The 18,204-nt window shown below is 40.1% G+C and overlaps 1 protein-coding gene across 1 annotated transcript; it reads right to left on the reverse strand.

Moving 5' to 3' along the window:
- Positions 1-4,966: 4,966 nt before the first annotated feature.
- LOC311032208 (protein PHTF2) lies at positions 4,967-17,375 on the reverse strand (the record flags this gene model as incomplete). Its single annotated transcript, XM_084038843.1, has 19 exons — positions 4,967-7,237; positions 7,550-7,675; positions 7,799-7,894; positions 7,975-8,130; positions 8,465-8,551; positions 8,655-8,786; positions 8,876-9,068; positions 9,158-9,243; positions 9,342-9,470; positions 9,669-9,739; positions 9,833-9,989; positions 10,107-10,253; positions 10,336-10,558; positions 11,828-11,989; positions 13,341-13,506; positions 13,931-14,089; positions 14,598-14,667; positions 14,903-14,923; positions 17,361-17,375. The coding sequence occupies 19 exons, from the start codon at positions 17,373-17,375 to the stop codon at positions 7,217-7,219; spliced, it is 2,217 nt and encodes a 738-aa protein (XP_083894969.1). The 3' UTR covers positions 4,967-7,216.
- Positions 17,376-18,204: the final 829 nt, after the last annotated feature.

The raw sequence follows: 18,204 nt of genomic DNA on the forward strand, positions 1-18,204 counted from the left end.
CACTCACTACACTCAGACTTTGATTGACACGCAATATATAAGCATATGTTAGGACTTTTAAATCATTTTTACAATATTTTATGAATTTTGTCGATTTTTCACTTTTTTTTCGACATGCTATAGTATGACTTTTTTTTGGGGGGGGGTATGACTACGCCTTTTTATGACTATATTGCACTCACTACACTCAGACTTTGATTGACACGCGATATAGAAGCATATGTTAGGACTTTTAAATCATTTTTACAACATTTTATGAATTTTGTCGATTTTTCACTTTTTTTTCGACATGCTATAGTATGACTTTTTTTTTTCCCTGAAAAAAATGACCATGGCTTTTTATGGCTGTTTTGGACTCACTACACTGAGACTTGGCGCGTCAAGCGAGATGAGCGATTTTTATGCCTTTTTAACAATTTTAAATATTTTTTTATGAATATATTCTGACTGACTTTTTCGTGAATTTTCGACATGCTATAGTATGACTTTTTTTTGGGGGGGGGGGGGGGGGGGGGGGATATGACTACGCCTTTTTATGACTATATTGCACTCACTACACTCAGACTTCGATTGACACGCGATATAGAAGCATATGTTAGGACTTTTAAATCATTTTTACAACATTTTATGAATTTTGTCGATTTTTCACTTTTTTTTCGACATGCTATAGTATGACTTTTTTTTTTTTCCCTGAAAAAATTGACCATGGCTTTTTATGGCTGTTTTGGACTCACTACACTGAGACTTGGTGCGTCAAGCGAGATTAGCGATTTTTATGCCTTTTTAACAATTTTAAATATTTCTTTATGAATATATTCTGACTGACTTTTTCGTGAATTTTCGACATGCTATAGTATGACTTTTTGGGGGGGGGGGGATATGACTAAGCCTTTTTATGACTATTTTGCACTCACTACACTCAGACATTGATTGACACGCGATATAGAAGCATATGTTAGGGCTTTTAAATCATTTTTACAACATTTTATGAATTTTGTCGATTTTTCACTTTTTTTTCGACATGCTATAGTATGACTTTTTTTTTTCCCTGAAAAAATTGACCATGCCTTTTTATGGCTGTTTTGGACTCACTACACTGAGACTTGGTGCGTCAAGCGAGATTAGCGATTTTTATGCCTTTTTAACAATTTTAAATATTTCTTTATGAATATATTCTGACTGACTTTTTCGTGAATTTTCGACATGCTATAGTATGACTTTTTGGGGGGGGGGGGATATGACTAAGCCTTTTTATGACTATTTTGCACTCACTACACTCAGACATTGATTGACACGCGATATAGAAGCATATGTTAGGGCTTTTAAATCATTTTTACAACATTTTATGAATTTTGTCGATTTTTCACTTTTTTTTCGACATGCTATAGTATGACTTTTTTTTTCCCTGAAAAAATTGACCATGCCTTTTTATGGCTGTTTTGGACTCACTACACTGAGACTTGGCGCGTCAAGCGATATGAGCGATTTTTATGACTCTTTAACAATTTTAAATATTTTTTTATGAATATATTCTGACTGACTTTTTCGACATGCTATAGCATGACGTTTTTTTAACAATATGATCAAGGCTTTTTTTTTGAAGATGATTATCTTGCATAGACACCTTTGTATTTAGCAGTGGATAGAGAGGAAACATGGGAGAGAGAGGGGGATGTGACATGTATCAAAGGATCTCTAGCCGGGATTCGAACCTGAGTCTGCTGCTTATATGCAGACATGGGTAAATGGCATGCACTCTAACCACTCAACCACCTGCCTGCCATGACTAAGCCTTTTTATGACTATATTGCACTCACTACACTCAGACTTTGATTGACAAGCGATATAGAAGCATATGTTAGGACTTTTAAATCATTTTTACAACATTTTATGAATTTTGTCGATTTTTCACTTTTTTTTCGACATGCTATAGTATGACTTTTTTTGGGGGGGGGGTATGACTACGCCTTTTTATGACTATATTGCACTCACTACACTCAGACTTTGATTGACACGCAATATATAAGCATATGTTAGGACTTTTAAATCATTTTTACAACATTTTATGAATTTTGTCGATTTTTCACTTTTTTTTCGACATGCTATAGTATGACTTTTTTTTGGGGGGGGTATGACTACGCCTTTTTATGACTATATTGCACTCACTACACTCAGACTTTGATTGACACGCGATATAGAAGCATATGTTAGGACTTTTAAATCATTTTTACAACATTTTATGAATTTTGTCGATTTTTCACTTTTTTTTCGACATGCTATAGTATGACTTTTTTTTTTCCCTGAAAAAAATGACCATGGCTTTTTATGGCTGTTTTGGACTCACTACACTGAGACTTGGCGCGTCAAGCGAGATGAGCGATTTTTATGCCTTTTTAACAATTTTAAATATTTTTTTATGAATATATTCTGACTGACTTTTTCGTGAATTTTCGACATGCTATAGTATGACTTTTTTTTTGGGGGGGGATATGACTACGCCTTTTTATGACTATATTGCACTCACTACACTCAGACTTCGATTGACACGCGATATAGAAGCATATGTTAGGACTTTTAAATCATTTTTACAACATTTTATGAATTTTGTCGATTTTTCACTTTTTTTTCGACATGCTATAGTATGACTTTTTTTTTTTCCCTGAAAAAATTGACCATGCCTTTTTATGGCTGTTTTGGACTCACTACACTGAGACTTGGCGCGTCAAGCGATATGAGCGATTTTTATGACTCTTTAACAATTTTAAATATTTTTTTATGAATATATTCTGACTGACTTTTTCGACATGCTATAGCATGACGTTTTTTTAACAATATGATCAAGGCTTTTTTTTTGAAGATGATTATCTTGCATAGACACCTTTGTATTTAGCGGTGGATAGAGAGGAAACATGGGAGAGAGAGGGGGATGTGACATGTATCAAAGGATCTCTAGCCGGGATTCGAACCTGAGTCTGCTGCTTATATGCAGACATGGGTAAATGGCATGCACTCTAACCACTCAACCACCTGCCTGCCATGACTAAGCCTTTTTATGACTGTTTTGGACTCACTACACTCAGACTTTGATTGACAAGCGATATAGAAGCATATGTTAGGACTTTTAAATCATTTTTACAACATTTTATGAATTTTGTCGATTTTTCACTTTTTTTTCGACATGCTATAGTATGACTTTTTTTTTTTCCCCTGAAAAAATTGACCATGGCTTTTTATGGCTGTTTTGGACTCACTACACTGAGACTTGGCGCGTCAAGCGAGATGAGCGATTTTTATGCCTTTTTAACAATTTTAAATATTTTTTTATGAATATATTCTGACTGACTTTTTCGTGAATTTTCAACATGCTATAGTATGACTTTTTGGGGGGGGGGGGGATATGACTAAGCCTTTTTATGACTATTTTGCACTCACTACACTCAGACATTGATTGACACGCGATATAGAAGCATATGTTAGGACTTTTAAATCATTTTTACAACATTTTATGAATTTTGTCGATTTTTTACTTTTTTTTCGACATGCTATAGTATGACTTTTTTTTTTTCCCTGAAAAAATTGACCATGGCTTTTTATGGCTGTTTTGGACTCACTACACTGAGACTTGGTGCGTCAAGCGATATGAGCGATTTTTATGACTCTTTAACAATTTTAAATATTTTTTTATGAATATATTCTGACTGACTTTTTCGACATGCTATAGCATGACGTTTTTTTTAACAATATGATCAAGGCTTTTTTTTTGAAGATGATTATCTTGCATAGACACCTTTGTATTTAGCGGTGGATAGAGAGGAAACATGGGAGAGAGAGGGGGATGTGACATGTATCAAAGGATCTCTAGCCGGGATTCGAACCTGAGTCTGCTGCTTATATGCAGACATGGGTAAATGGCATGCACTCTAACCACTCAACCACCTGCCTGCCATGACTAAGCCTTTTTATGACTGTTTTGGACTCACTACACTCAGACTTTGATTGACAAGCGATATAGAAGCATATGTTAGGACTTTTAAATCATTTTTACAACATTTTATGAATTTTGTCGATTTTTCACTTTTTTTTCGACATGCTATAGTATGACTTTTTTTTTTTCCCCTGAAAAAATTGACCATGGCTTTTTATGGCTGTTTTGGACTCACTACACTGAGACTTGGCGCGTCAAGCGAGATGAGCGATTTTTATGCCTTTTTAACAATTTTAAATATTTTTTTATGAATATATTCTGACTGACTTTTTCGTGAATTTTCAACATGCTATAGTATGACTTTTTGGGGGGGGGGGGGATATGACTAAGCCTTTTTATGACTATTTTGCACTCACTACACTCAGACATTGATTGACACGCGATATAGAAGCATATGTTAGGACTTTTAAATCATTTTTACAACATTTTATGAATTTTGTCGATTTTTTACTTTTTTTTCGACATGCTATAGTATGACTTTTTTTTTTTCCCTGAAAAAATTGACCATGGCTTTTTATGGCTGTTTTGGACTCACTACACTGAGACTTGGTGCGTCAAGCGATATGAGCGATTTTTATGACTCTTTAACAATTTTAAATATTTTTTTATGAATATATTCTGACTGACTTTTTCGACATGCTATAGCATGACGTTTTTTTAACAATATGATCAAGACTTTTTTTTTGAAGATGATTATCTTGCATAGACACCTTTGTATTTAGCGGTGGATAGAGAGGAAACATGGGAGAGAGAGGGGGATGTGACATGCATCAAAGGATCTCTAGCCGGGATTCGAACCTGAGTCTGCTGTGTATATGCAGACATGGGTAAATGGCATGCACTCTAACCACTAAACCACCTGCCTGCCATGACTAAGCCTTTTTATGACTGTTTTGGACTCACTACACTCAGACTTTTGCAAAAGTGCAAAATACAGCAAATTGCTAAGTGGTATAACTCTTAACAATCAAACAAAAATCAGTGAGTCAACATACATTTATTTTTTTTATCAAAATGTAGAACTTGTGGACAGACCAGTTCACAGAAAAATCTAAATATTCAGACTCTTTGAAAACAGAATCACAACATAAGAGTCACTTCCCTAGATTCATTTTCATACATACATTTCAACGTTATTTGTTCCTTAAAAACACAGTAAATAGTGCCCCTACTTTCCAAAGAGCGTGAGAAACAACCTTTGCAAATGAATGATGAAAGAACAAAAAGCACAATGCCAAATAGAAAACAATAATACAACTTAAAGTATTTCCATAGGGAAACAAATATATTTTAAAGCACAATGCTGCAGATACATTCTTTTTTTTTTCCAGCAGAGACAAACAAAAACAAACAGTAAAACAAGCACTTTGGTCGTCCTCCTCAAACACACTGAAGATGATTATGCTAGCATTTATATGAATGAAGTTTTATTCAGTTAGCAAAAAGCTAACTCAGTAACTGAGGCAACAACAGCATTTCAATCACATTTAAGACATTTTATATGGGTATGATAACTTCATGTACCATGTGGGATTTACTTCAGAGTGTGATGTGAATTGTCGATACAATATACTTAAGTTCAGAGCTAGCATTTGCTTGACCAGCAAACACTGTCAAGCCGATGAGGTACAAAAAAAGATCTCTTGACATTGAAACAAGATGCAACTTCTAGTCTTCCATTTTAAAACTGTTTTTAAAGTGCATTTCTTCATTCATGTTCAGACCTGCGACAGAGGCTTACTGACTTTCACTTTTGATCACTGTCCATGGTCATGCACATGAATCTACCATTTAAATAGCTCTTGGAGTTTAATATATCTTTTTTTAAATTCGCTGAATTACTAATCTGGTTGACATGATGGAATGGTCCCCCCCCCCCCCCCCAAAAAAAACAGCTATGGTATGCTATATCAGACACTGGCTTCAGTGCGAGTAATGATATTTGATGGTTTTCAACTAAATTGCAACACAGCCATGATATCAAAAGAGGCTCCTTTTTGTCAGTAGCCTCCAAACGCTACATTTTATTGGATGTTTTTCTTTATGCAAGTCAAAAAGATTGTTGGACTGCAGCCAAATCTGTGTAAATTTACAGAAAAACAACACATCTGGATAATCAGAGTAACAAGACCAAACCAGATATAAAAGGAAGTAGCTTCATGTGCAGGGAACAGGCCAATGCCCTAATATGCACTTAACAAAAGTTAAAAGTCGTCATGCTATGCTAACATAATTTTAACCAGATAATTTCTGTGAGGACATGACACCTGTACAGTACACATGTATTACTAGAAATACTGTCAAGTCCTCTGATGTTTCATGAAATTAAAACTCAGTAAAAGACAAAAAATAATATAAAAGGGGATCTTTTTAAACGTCAGGAGGTTTCTGTAAATTTCCCAGTTCTCTGTGTAACTGGACGATTGTTTCTTTGCAGCAAATTAAAACCCTTAAATGCCAAACAGTTAACATCCATTAGCAGATATGTATATCTAATTTATTTTTCTTAAGCATTTATACCTGGTATTAGTAGAGGTTGGTTTCCAATGCCAGGAATTACAGCAAATGCGGACTGTTGTCTGCACCAAAGCAGCCGAATTTGAGGAGATAAAGTATCATTGTTGTGGTTTAAAGCATATTTCCAGACTTTTATTACATACTCATCTTCTACCCACGTTCTTTGTCGTCTGAAGAAATCAACTGGACTAACAGTGAATTTTGAAAACGGACTTTAAGGTTGTAACAGCTTGAATTAAAAAAAAAAATGTACTCAGCATATAAATAATAACTTTCAGTTTCAGAAAACACAAAACTTACAATGAAATGATTGCTGTCCCATCTGCAGCTCAATACTTTTGCCTTCAAATATGTGAATGAGCCGAAATGAAAACTTAACTGTTGCAAATGCAGACGAGAACCTAAACCATCATGTTCACTTTATGCTTAATAATAATAATAATAATAATAATAACAATAATACTTTTTGTAGACAGGTAAAATATAGCATGTTTTGTGTGAACACAAAATAGTAACCAAACTACAATTCAAATAAACCCTAAGTAAAAACACTGAGTGGGTAAATAAATAGATTTTGAATTGCACAAAGTGGGAGCGTTGAAGGTGAAAGCACTCTGATATGTCGAGACTGACGTTCTGCCTTTCAACCGTTAAAATCAGTCAGATGAGCGTTCAGTGAGTCAGTGGAGGTCGATGCCATATCGCTGCTCACTGTCACGATTTAATCTTCCACAGCTGTGAAACAAAGACACGAGTACACAAACGTGCTCAGTTAATATTCCACCATATCAAGTATGTATATATAGCATAGAGGAACATATATAGTATGTATAGGTATGTTGAGTTTCCCGCTTTCACAGGTTTATAATGTTTTGGGGGGTAAACAGGTTTCCTCCTAACAAATATCTTGTTGGTTGCCCTTTTTAAGGCAACCAAGTCAGTACATCACAAGCGTCCAGTATTGCTTTCTGCTCTGACCTGGCATGACTTTAACTAGCCTCTCAACCTAACGAAGACATGTTAAACCTCCCCGTGTCACACACTTACCTTCAGGTTAAATCCTAGTAGATCAGATATGACTCCCGACACCGCCGACAGGATGACCACCTGGGTGATGTTGTAGAGCAGAGGGTTCATCGTCAAACCGTACAACCTGAAAGGAGTATCCAACTCCTGGAGAGAGAGAGGGAGGAATAAACAGCAGTTAGACGAGGTCTATTTAAATGTTCAGAAAAGGACTGTAGTGTTAGAACCCTGTAAAGAACCCTGATAAATAGAGATGAAGAAATACAGTACCTTGAGTAATTTGGTAGCCAGTTTTAAGACGTTGTTCACCAGTGTCAGCTCCTCCTTCTTGTTTGGCTTCTTCTCCATCTTCAGATACAGGTTGATCTGTGAAGCACACAATGGATCAGCGTCGCTGGTCGGAGACACGACTGCTGTGTGCCTCTGCATGCATCTCCTGCACTTACCTGTTCAGTGAGAAGGATGGAGGTGTTGCTGTACTTCTTGCTCGTCTCAGAGCCCAGAGTGACAAACCTGAGCAGGAACAGAGACAGACTGGAGCACCAGATCACCAGCTCCCAGTTATAGTGACACTCCAGGAACGTTTCATGGATGTGGAGCAACTGGAAGAAGACGGGCAAGTGCATTACTCAGGCTGGAAAATGATTATTCTGGCATAAACAGTCTTTAATTCAGGTGTCAAGGCTTTCTGATGAACTTAGCTATGTGTAGAGTTATATTAATATCTGATTATGTTGCCAAAAGATTTTATACAGTTTCTTTAGTTTGAAAATCTGTGCTAACTGAGGTTAAGTAATAAGAAATGAACAATAACTGATGGTATTATAAATGACAATGAGATGTAACCTGTAATCCGATAATAACGATTATAATGTGGACACGTTCCAGGACATCGAAGCTACAATGTTTTGATGATTCGACCCACTAAGAACTCACCTGGGCGCAGCAGATGAAGACGACGGACAGAGTAAGCAGGAAGGCAGACGACACAATCACATCCACTGAACGCTGAGGACCCCGTCTCTGCAAGCGCAACGGGACAGTTCATTTACAATTAACTGCAAACGTAATGGGGGTGAGAGGATGAACGGCTACAGTTACAGCTACAATGCGGTCAGTGAGGTACCTTGAGGTAGGAGCGTAGCGACAGCCACATCTTGATGTTCTGAACTTTCTTCAGTCTAAAATGGGGGACTTCAGACTTCCTGGCTCTGCGGGCTGAAGTCAGGTGACCAAACAACTTGGCAAACAGCAGCCTCTGAAACACATGAGTGCAGACTTAAGTAAAAAAAAAAACTCTTGCAACTCTTTGCAGATTTAAAAGCAAGGACAATCTCCTTGTCTCACCTGTTTGTAGGTTCTCTCTGCGACACTGAGCAGGAAGAAAAAGAGCCATATAAGGCAAACGCGCACCAGGAAGCTGAGTGTCACCATGGTGATGACCAAGGCGTCTGATCCAGAACCGCCTCCCAGTGCCACGGACAGCAGCTCGTTGGCTGAGAGCGTGGTCAGCTGATCGAAGTCACGGTACTGTGCCAGTCTGCAGGAGACAAAGACTGTGACGTGAGCAAACCAACCAAGTACGCATCTTTAAATAGTTCTTCAGGACGTATGTTACGCTAGCAGTACCTGTACACAAAAGGTGTGAGGCCGAGCGTCACTGAAACCACGTTCCCAAACACCTGATAGCCAATACCAGGAGTGTAGAGATTCACCTGTGAAGGGAGGTAGACAAACACATTTAATCGTTGGTCGTCATGTAGGTAAAACTTTAAACATATTCCTTTTTAGGACCACAGCAACTGCTGCTTACTCGGTTCATGATCATGCCGCTGATCTCCAGGACGGACATGTCGGCCTTCTTGCACTCGTTTCCCTCCCACACTATGGCGCTCACTCTCTCCAAGCCGGGGTTGGAGCTGTGCAGCCAGGGAGCGTGACCCTGAGGGGGAATACAGACATGTCCTCGTTAGAGGTGGGAGAAATAATCATATATATATATATATATATATTTTGGGCTGTCGATTTTCTGCAACCACTTTGTTTACAGCAGCATTTAAATGTCTCTCATTTAGTGCGTCATAAAGTAAAAATAGTCAGTCAATAGCCAGTGAGGTCTTTTGTAAGGGGGTTTCCAGACCTGATGGAAAGGGTCGTCTCTATATTCCTTTTTAGCGGGGGGACAGACAGGCGTCCCTCCTCCTTCTCCCTCTGTCAAGAAATGCAGTCACAGTATTATTTTCAAAACAAGCAGATTTAAATGACTTTAGCAGATACGTCAAAACTACAACATTGTGGTCGGACCCGTCTCTGAGGTGCAGGATGATCTGCACTCGGCCCCGTGCAGGAAGTCTTCCCACATCAGGTCTTCTGTCTCGGACTCGTGTCGAGTGCTCTCAGAGTCCTGAGTCCTCAGACTGGAACATCTGGAGCTGCAGCTGGTGCCAGACTTGGGGACGTCCTGACAGACAGCAGGGAGGATTGTTATTGTTTGGACAAATATGAAACGACATGTCCTATTTCTGATGTAATTAAACTGCTTTGAAAAGTCGACGTGTTGCCGTTTGTGTGCGTTCACCTCCACTGCGTAGTGTTTCTTGTAGTGGTGTGTATTCTTGCGGTTTCTGAGTGTACAGTCGCTGTTCATTCTCTCGACTCCCCTGCGGAGGGCGCTGTAGGATGCTTCGGGGTCCTCCTCACTGGACGCCTCATCTGATGCCGGATCCTAAAAGACACCCAACACACATCAGCCAAATCCTGAAGAGACAGACAGTTGGTGGGTGAGACAGTTCTTGCGTTGCCGTCACCTTGTTGCCGTTTGGCAGCATCAGTCCGGTGCTGCGCGGCGTGTGCGCCGTCTGTGTGTGGGAGTTCCAGCACGGCTCGTCAGCCCTGTTTATCAAATCACACCTCTGCTCGTGGAGCTGAAGCCCCTCCTCGCTGCTGCGATTGGTCACCCGGCCATCCAGCGACACGTAGCCGTTGTCCGTCTCCGTCGACTTGTCAATGGACAGTTTGGACTTCTTAGATCTGAAGGAGGAAGCAGAGGAAGGGAAGGAGGACGGAGAGATTGATGGAAAAAAGATAGACATGTATAGATGGATGCAGTCAGATATGGAATTCAATTTCAGAAGTAGACATACAGTGAGATAAACGGCGCTCACAGGTTCACATGCATTCTACAAAACACTGTGGAACATTCACACGATATGAAGGTGACTATAGGAGAATAAGTTAGAACCTGAGAACTGCTGCTGCACTAACCATTCAAGTGGTTAATTAATAAATGAATGAATTAGGAATAAAAGCACTGGAAATCAAGTATTGCATCAAACATGCAACACCTTGTGTCACGGCTAATCTAAGCTGAAATTCTAAATAAAGTAAAAAAAAAGGCAAACAGTCAGTGAATCAGAGGATTTATTAATTTACCAATGAGAAAAGTTAACTGACAGAGGTGGAATCTGTATTTGCCTGTAATCTATACATAAGGAAACCAAATTTAGAGTTGTCGAGTGCTCTGGAACGTTCCACACTGTTGTTGAAAGCTGGTCAAAGTAGAAGCTCGGGGGGCGGAAGCAGCTGAGTCAGATACGGTCAAATTGTAATTATAGACCTTTAATTGCTTAAACAGGGTAAACATGTAGTTTGAGAAACTTTCAGATAATTGAGTTTTGGGTGACGTTTTTTTTTTAAGCAAAGAAACACACCCCACGCTTCTTTTGAACACAGCTTTGTCAGAGAATCATGCAGATCAAAATCAGCTGCAAAGTCCCTCCGTTCCTCTCTGAAAACACTGCTGCCTAACACCAAAGATTGCTTTCCTGGTTACATTTTGGTAGCTCAGTGATTAAATAGCCAATAATCAAATGTTGCATATTAACTTCAAATGTAACATTAGTTATTGCCAAATTTTCGAGGAAGATAAAAGTTAATGATGTGAGAGGAGAGGAGGCGACGTCACAGCTGAAAAAGGTTCAGGTGTCAGTCCAAGCTGGGATTCAGTTCTCGACTTCTTGATCAAAAGTACGTTAAAATTGTGTAAGGGTAAGCAGTATTAGTTATTCTTATTCTTATTATAAGTTATTCACTGGTTAGACACATAACTTGTATAAAGAACCAATTTCATAATTGGTTGAAACTCTAAATTTGGAATGTTTCACCCTAAAAAAAACACTTATTCTAAATAAAATGTGCAAAAACAAAACAACTTTGAACCGGATCGTTTGGTGAACTGAACCCCAGTCCCGTCTTTGTACATCATCTCGTTTTAGGAAGATGAGAAACGAAAATACACACCCAGCTTTACAGATATCATGCCAGAAATCTTGGAAGAGAGCGCCCAGGCTGTATGTGGTGCTGGCTGAGTGGGAGTGTGGCGCCCCCTCCTGTGTGTTATCGGTAGTGCTAGACCCGTCGCCTTCCCTATGCACCTCCATCTGAGATGCCTTCCTCAACTTCCTTCAGTTTGGAAAGAATAGAGGGTGGAGAGAGACTTAGAGAGGACCTGGAGACTTGAACCTACAGCAGCGTGTCCACCGGGAACCTGGCTGCATTTTATTTATATAGTTTCACCAAGTTTAAAAAAAAAAAGCTAGAAAGTGCCATGTTTCAAAGAGCAAAGTACTGGCGCCCAAAACGGATGCACACACTGGACACAGAGGCTGGAACAGTTAAAGGAATATTCTTTCTCTTACGTTGTTATTCTGCAAATTTTTAAAAGGGTTAAATTAAATCTTAAGACATGATATGAAAGGACTAAACGATGTTGTCGTCCTGTATCCATCAAATACAAATAAAAATGCACTTTTGACTTTAATGTCTACTTTTGCAGGATATTAACTTGAACATTAGATGATGTTTGCAGAGTTGCTTCTTAAAGATTTGATAGATAAGTGAAGGACTTTCACATTTAAAGGCAGGATAAACCAGAGGTTGATAAAGGCTGCTATAGAAATAAAGTATTTACTGGTTTGAGATATATAAGATAGTTTTCTGTCTGAGAGATTTCTCTTTAAGACTTGGATGAAGAAGAGAAAGGCCGATGAAGAGAAACGTACAGAGGAACAGAATTTTTGCGTGAATATAATTCTACCCTATTCATGATTGGTTTCCTCTTTCCTTGATAAACGAGACCGAGGAGTAAACACCATTACCTCGCTTCCCCCCAAACCCCTTTCCAAAACTGTGGCATGGTCCAATTTTCTTCCCAAGAGTCTGAAAATTGTCTTTAATCGCGGTGAACCAGAAACAGCAGTCACACACTGACGAGCTTTACACCGACGGAGAGAAAACCACAAACTGCAAGTCTACAAACTGCAAAAACACACCAGCTAAAGCCAGCTACTTTCTACTTTCACAGAAAAGGAATCCAATTTGACTTTAACCAGTGACATTAGATTTATCATGGAGAGATTCCAAGGCATGTAGTCTAGATACAATGTACTTTTTTTTGTGTTGTGCTCCTTAACGAAAAATAACAGTCAACACATTAATAAAGATTAAAATAATAAGTCAGAAAGACCATTAATGGTGACAGAAACTCTCTCCATGTTAAAAATGATTTTTTGGTGAAAGAACTTGGCAGACAGTCAACAGTGAGGGCAGATGCAATCCAGCGACAAATATTCATTTGTTTCCACACTTTCCCCACATTTCTTCATCTTCCCTTCTTGTTTTTATCTCATCCAGTGTTTCCCGTCGCTCAATCTCTCCTCCACTTCTTTTCCACCTCGGTATCATTCCCCCCTTGATTTCCTGCACTGTTTTCCACTTCTACTCATACACAGCTTTTCTCCCCCCCCGTCGTTACCTGCGTCTCTTCCCCCCACTGCTGGAGGCAGGCTTCGGGGTCCTGGTGGAGACGATCTGACAGTGGACGGTGCCCAGCAGCAACATGAGCCAGATGGCTCCGAACACCTCGGTGGTTGGTATCCCATGAGGCTGGGGGATGATCGCATACAGGGCTGCTGCTGCCACTGCAAGCATGGGGGAAAATGGCATTGGTTTAAACACCAAACTCTGCAGGTCATCTTGAGCATCATGGTGTCGGCGGTGGAAAACACTGCTCGGTGGTCTTGAAAGTGTTTGTGCAGCTCTGTAAGCATAACCTGGGAGTACTGTGTGCGTTCAAGATCATTTGTTTTGTTTTCTGCGTGTGTACTTTAAGAAAAACTGCAGATTAGACTCACAGCAACACATCCACTGAGGACCAATTCAGCCTTGATACCAATATATCTGTAAATGTTGATGATGCAACCTGACTCTTAAGTCTTAAAACTAAGAATTAGAGATAAAGATAAAAAGACGATGTTTGGTTGTTTCCACTACAGCCTCCATATTTAGCCAATATGAAAATAAGAAAGAAAAAACAATGATACAGCCACACACACACACACACACCTTGCAGCAGATAGAGAGCCAGCAGTAGGAGGAAGATAGTCCTGGAGGTGACCTGGATCCACCATCGATAAAAGAAGGGGAAGAAGACAACTCTGACGATGCCTTTACGGGTCAGTGACGTCCACGGACTCTCTGGTTTGGCCTTGGCAAACGCCGAACCTGCGGAAGACGGAAATAGAAACACACACTTAGTTTAACGAAGAGAACTAATTAAGCCAAAAGCTCATCACTTAATACTCCGGGGAGTCGCATCAGAGCAGTGTGTCTATCTTTTAATCTCTTGCTTCTTCCTTCTCAGACTCTCCAATATCTGTTTTCCCCTCTCTGCAGATCTTTTCCTACTGCCCCCGTTTTTATCGCCTCACTTCCTGCATTTATTTCTTGATGACCTCTTCCCTCTTTCCTGCGTGATGAAATAACAATGGAGGATAAGTTTGACTCGGATGAATAATTGAAAATGTGCCGAATATGAGACAGAAGCGAAAAGATCAGAATGCAGATGGGTGAAGACGAGTGAGGATTAACTGCGACAGCGGGTTGGCACGGCGACGTCGACATCTCAGGTTCACGTGTGTGTTTTATGAGGAGACGTTGTCCTGTGTCTCTTAGCTTTGGTAGAGAGCCTGTCCGGCATCTAATCTAATTAGCGTGATGGAATTTTCCTCACCTCTAACCAAGTCCACGTCTATAAGGTCTGGTTTGACATGTCCCGTCTTCTTCGGCTTGTTCCTCAAGCCCTGCAGGGGGAGACAGAGAGACACAAAGTCAATACCGGGCAAATAGAGAAACGGAGAAAGGAAAGCATTAATACATGTATTGACACACACAGGAAATCAACTACAGGAGGCGTCTCATGCACTTTATGCCTTCATGACCACACACACATTCAGTGTTTGAGGAGGCACACCGTGCATTCAGCCTCACACAGCTACTGGCTCTATTCTCCACTTGACTGCAAGGGCATCTACTCACATCTACTACATTTACCTCAGCCTAATCTGGAAACACGTTTCTGCACTTTAGCGCATTAAGTCAGTCGAAATGTGTCTCTATTGAATTCTAGACTACAGAAAAAAACATCCCTAAAGACCTTTCAGCTGCATAAGAATAAAAAACTGTGTTACAGCCGTTGATTAATCCCAGTGAGGTTCACTGCTACGGCTTCAAGAAGTGCTTTGTGCAGTTTTTGACCCTGGAAGTAAAGCTCCGCTGTGGCACACCGACTTCCTGTGCCAAACCGTCACTTCCTCCTACGATGCACACACTTCATCTGTGCGAGCCTGCGAATGCTCGGTCAGCTGTGATGACAAACTGTACTGAAACGTTTTGAGCAGCTGCAAAATATGTTTAGATGCTTATTTTTTTCTTTAAATCTTGCTCTGTGAAGCACTTTGGGCTGCATGATTGGATGAAAGGTTCTGCGTGAATTAAACTGAGTGGATGTGGTTTCTCTGTAAGTGACAGCAGAAAACCATACATACAAACGAACATTTAAAAGCAGTGCGTGTGTCCACATCAACGTCTGAATCACTATGGCGATCAGCGGGACAATAGTTTGGTTTTAATGAGGTTGCTTATCAATGGTTCTGGGTAAACACAGACATCACCACAGTGCCGTGTTCATGTGACACACTTTTCTCACACGAAACCAAATTCGGTTTTAGATTACATTATTTGGGGGAAATGTCTTAGCCTAGAGCCAATTATTGTGCAGTCATCAATCACTGAACATTTTAGAACTCTGACTTCTTTAGTTAAATTGAATAAAGTCAGCTAAAAAAAAAAAAAAAAAAGTATCCATCCCCTTGACTGGTTCATGATAATATTTACATACAGTTCAGATCAGGTTGTGTGTTATCAGTAAATGTTCTGATACAGAGGCTTGATGGGGGGGCCTTATCTTTAAATAGCATGACCAATAGGCTTATATGCTGTGTGAGTGTGTGTGTGTGTGTATATGCTGTGTGTGTGTGTGTGTGTCTGTGTGTGTGTGTGTGTGTGTGTGTGTGTGTGTGTGTGTGTGTGTGTGTGTGTGTGTGTGCAGTGCTAAAAGGAGCCGATCAATAGCTTCCTCTTGGCAGTAGATTTACCGCAGCAGTAAAGTCCTTCACAAATATCTCGTCAGGCCGCAGCTCTTATCTCCTTCCTATTCATAGTCTCTTATCTATATAAACTAGTTTCTCCCCGGTTACACGTTATGATATCGCCTCAGTGACTGATTGCTCCAGCATGCATGCATAATGGTCAAGTGCTTGAAACAGCTACTCTGTGCTCTTTACAATCCTTTCAGAAAGGCACTATATATTATGAGAGTGCAACGAGTTACAGTGTTGTGACGTTATGTCAAAGTATATGTATTGTGTTGCAGAGATATCTACTGAAATGACCATACAAAGCGATCCCTAGTCCATCCTGCTTGTAATACCACTTCTACCTATAGTGAGCAAAAACAAGAAAATGACTCACACCCTCGCCCCGTTCCTCAACCACCACTGGGAGAGACTACTTCGCTGGGCTCAACAGCTGCGGGAGACAGACAAGGGCTCAACCAACCCGTTGTTAATCCCCCCCCCCCCCCACGCTGGAGTGTGTGCTGCAGCCGGTGAATGATCTCCCGGAGCTGCTGAGTGGATGCGTAGTCTTGCCCTGCTGTTAGTTAACGGTTGGCTTTTTAAAAAATGTATCTGCGCTAAATGTTGCATGTGGTCACTCCGTGGCAGGACATTACACAGCGCACCATTAAAAGGCTGTTTGTCATACTGCCTCTACTACTGTTTGTTACACATCTTAAAAATGTATTTTAACAAGGAGAATATTGCAAAAATATAATCTGCACTGAGTAAAACCAATTACTCAGAGAAGAACCAAGGTTACAGCACTGCATGTGTGTGTGTGTGTGTGTGTGTGTGTGTGTGTGTGTGTGTGTGTGTGTGTGTGGACCTTGAGCTCATTAAAGAGAGTGTCTCTCACTGCTGTTTACAAGACAGGAGGTACAGTAGGTGAGAAAGAGGAGGTAGGAGTCGAGGAGAAAGTAGAAAACAGCTCATCAGGAGCCGATGAACTGTAGATGTACCTGTAGGAGATCTTCTCTCGCTATACTTAAAACAAACTAAGTATAATTCTGCCCTAAAGACAGTAAGAAGCCACCGTCAGGTCTTTGAACCCCACTTTGAGGGTGTTGGATAAGAGAAAATCTCTCATTTAATCTGAGAAGAGAGGGATTAAAAGGTCAAAAGGTGAGAGGTCACAGGAGACAGGTGAGGAGGCTCCAATTTCCACAGCTTTGGATGGACTTGATTCCCTCAGTGTAAGATTAATACATGTGATCTTATAAATAGATTCACATTTAATCTGACTTATTACGTGTCTCTCCAGGCGAGGCACAAACAAGACGTCATTGTGTCTCTCATGACGAACACAAAATTCTCACCTTTAACCTAGACATGATAATACAGACGCTGTTGGCAACGTCCTCGAGATATGCTGGCTTCTTAAGCCCTGGCCAGGAGGACCGTAGGCAGAATTGGGGTTGGCACTGCACTGTTCAGTTCATAAGTGTCGTACTGGTCAAACCCTGATTCTCACATTGATCAATAAATCATCAATAAATGTTCCTGCATAAGACATCTACCGTCTCCAGAGGTCTCCTTGCTTCGACTCATCACAACTTATTAAAGCAGATTGGAGTGAGGTCATAAATGGACACTACCCCATAATATTAATAAGGCCCGTCATCTATACACTGTCCCATTGACCTCTAATTAAATAACCACAAAGTGGTATCAGGAAGCAGTGCAAAGGGGGGCAACTACAATGCATCCTACTCAGCAAGAGTCAACAGCTATGACAGGTCGAGTTGTATTGTGGTGTAATGTGACCGCCAGGCAATTTTTTTATGGTTCAGCTGCATCAATTTTGAGTGCGATGATGATGATGATGATGATGTTATTGGAGTGCAATGCTAAATCTGTGCAGTCCTCTTTGAAGACTGGTGACTTAGAAAGAAAATTGCCTCCTAAAACTGACCAATTCATGTCAAAGAGAGGCTTGTTTATCCCGTTGCTAGGACAATATGTCACAACAGTGTGTCCACTTCCCTGTTCGTGGTTTAACTGGTTTACATATAAAAAAATAAAAAACAGTGAGCAATTATCACTGTCAACTTTCTTTCCCCTTTTAGTTTCTATCAATGGTACCTCTTTTGGTAGATCGTCCTCTACATTTAGGTAGAAATAAATAAAACAGGCCTTAGTGTGTAGTGGTGTTAAGTGTTC

Source organism: Eutrigla gurnardus (genome assembly GCF_963514095.1).
Source record: "Eutrigla gurnardus genome assembly, chromosome: 21".
Classification (NCBI taxonomy): Eukaryota; Metazoa; Chordata; class Actinopteri; order Perciformes; family Triglidae; genus Eutrigla; species Eutrigla gurnardus.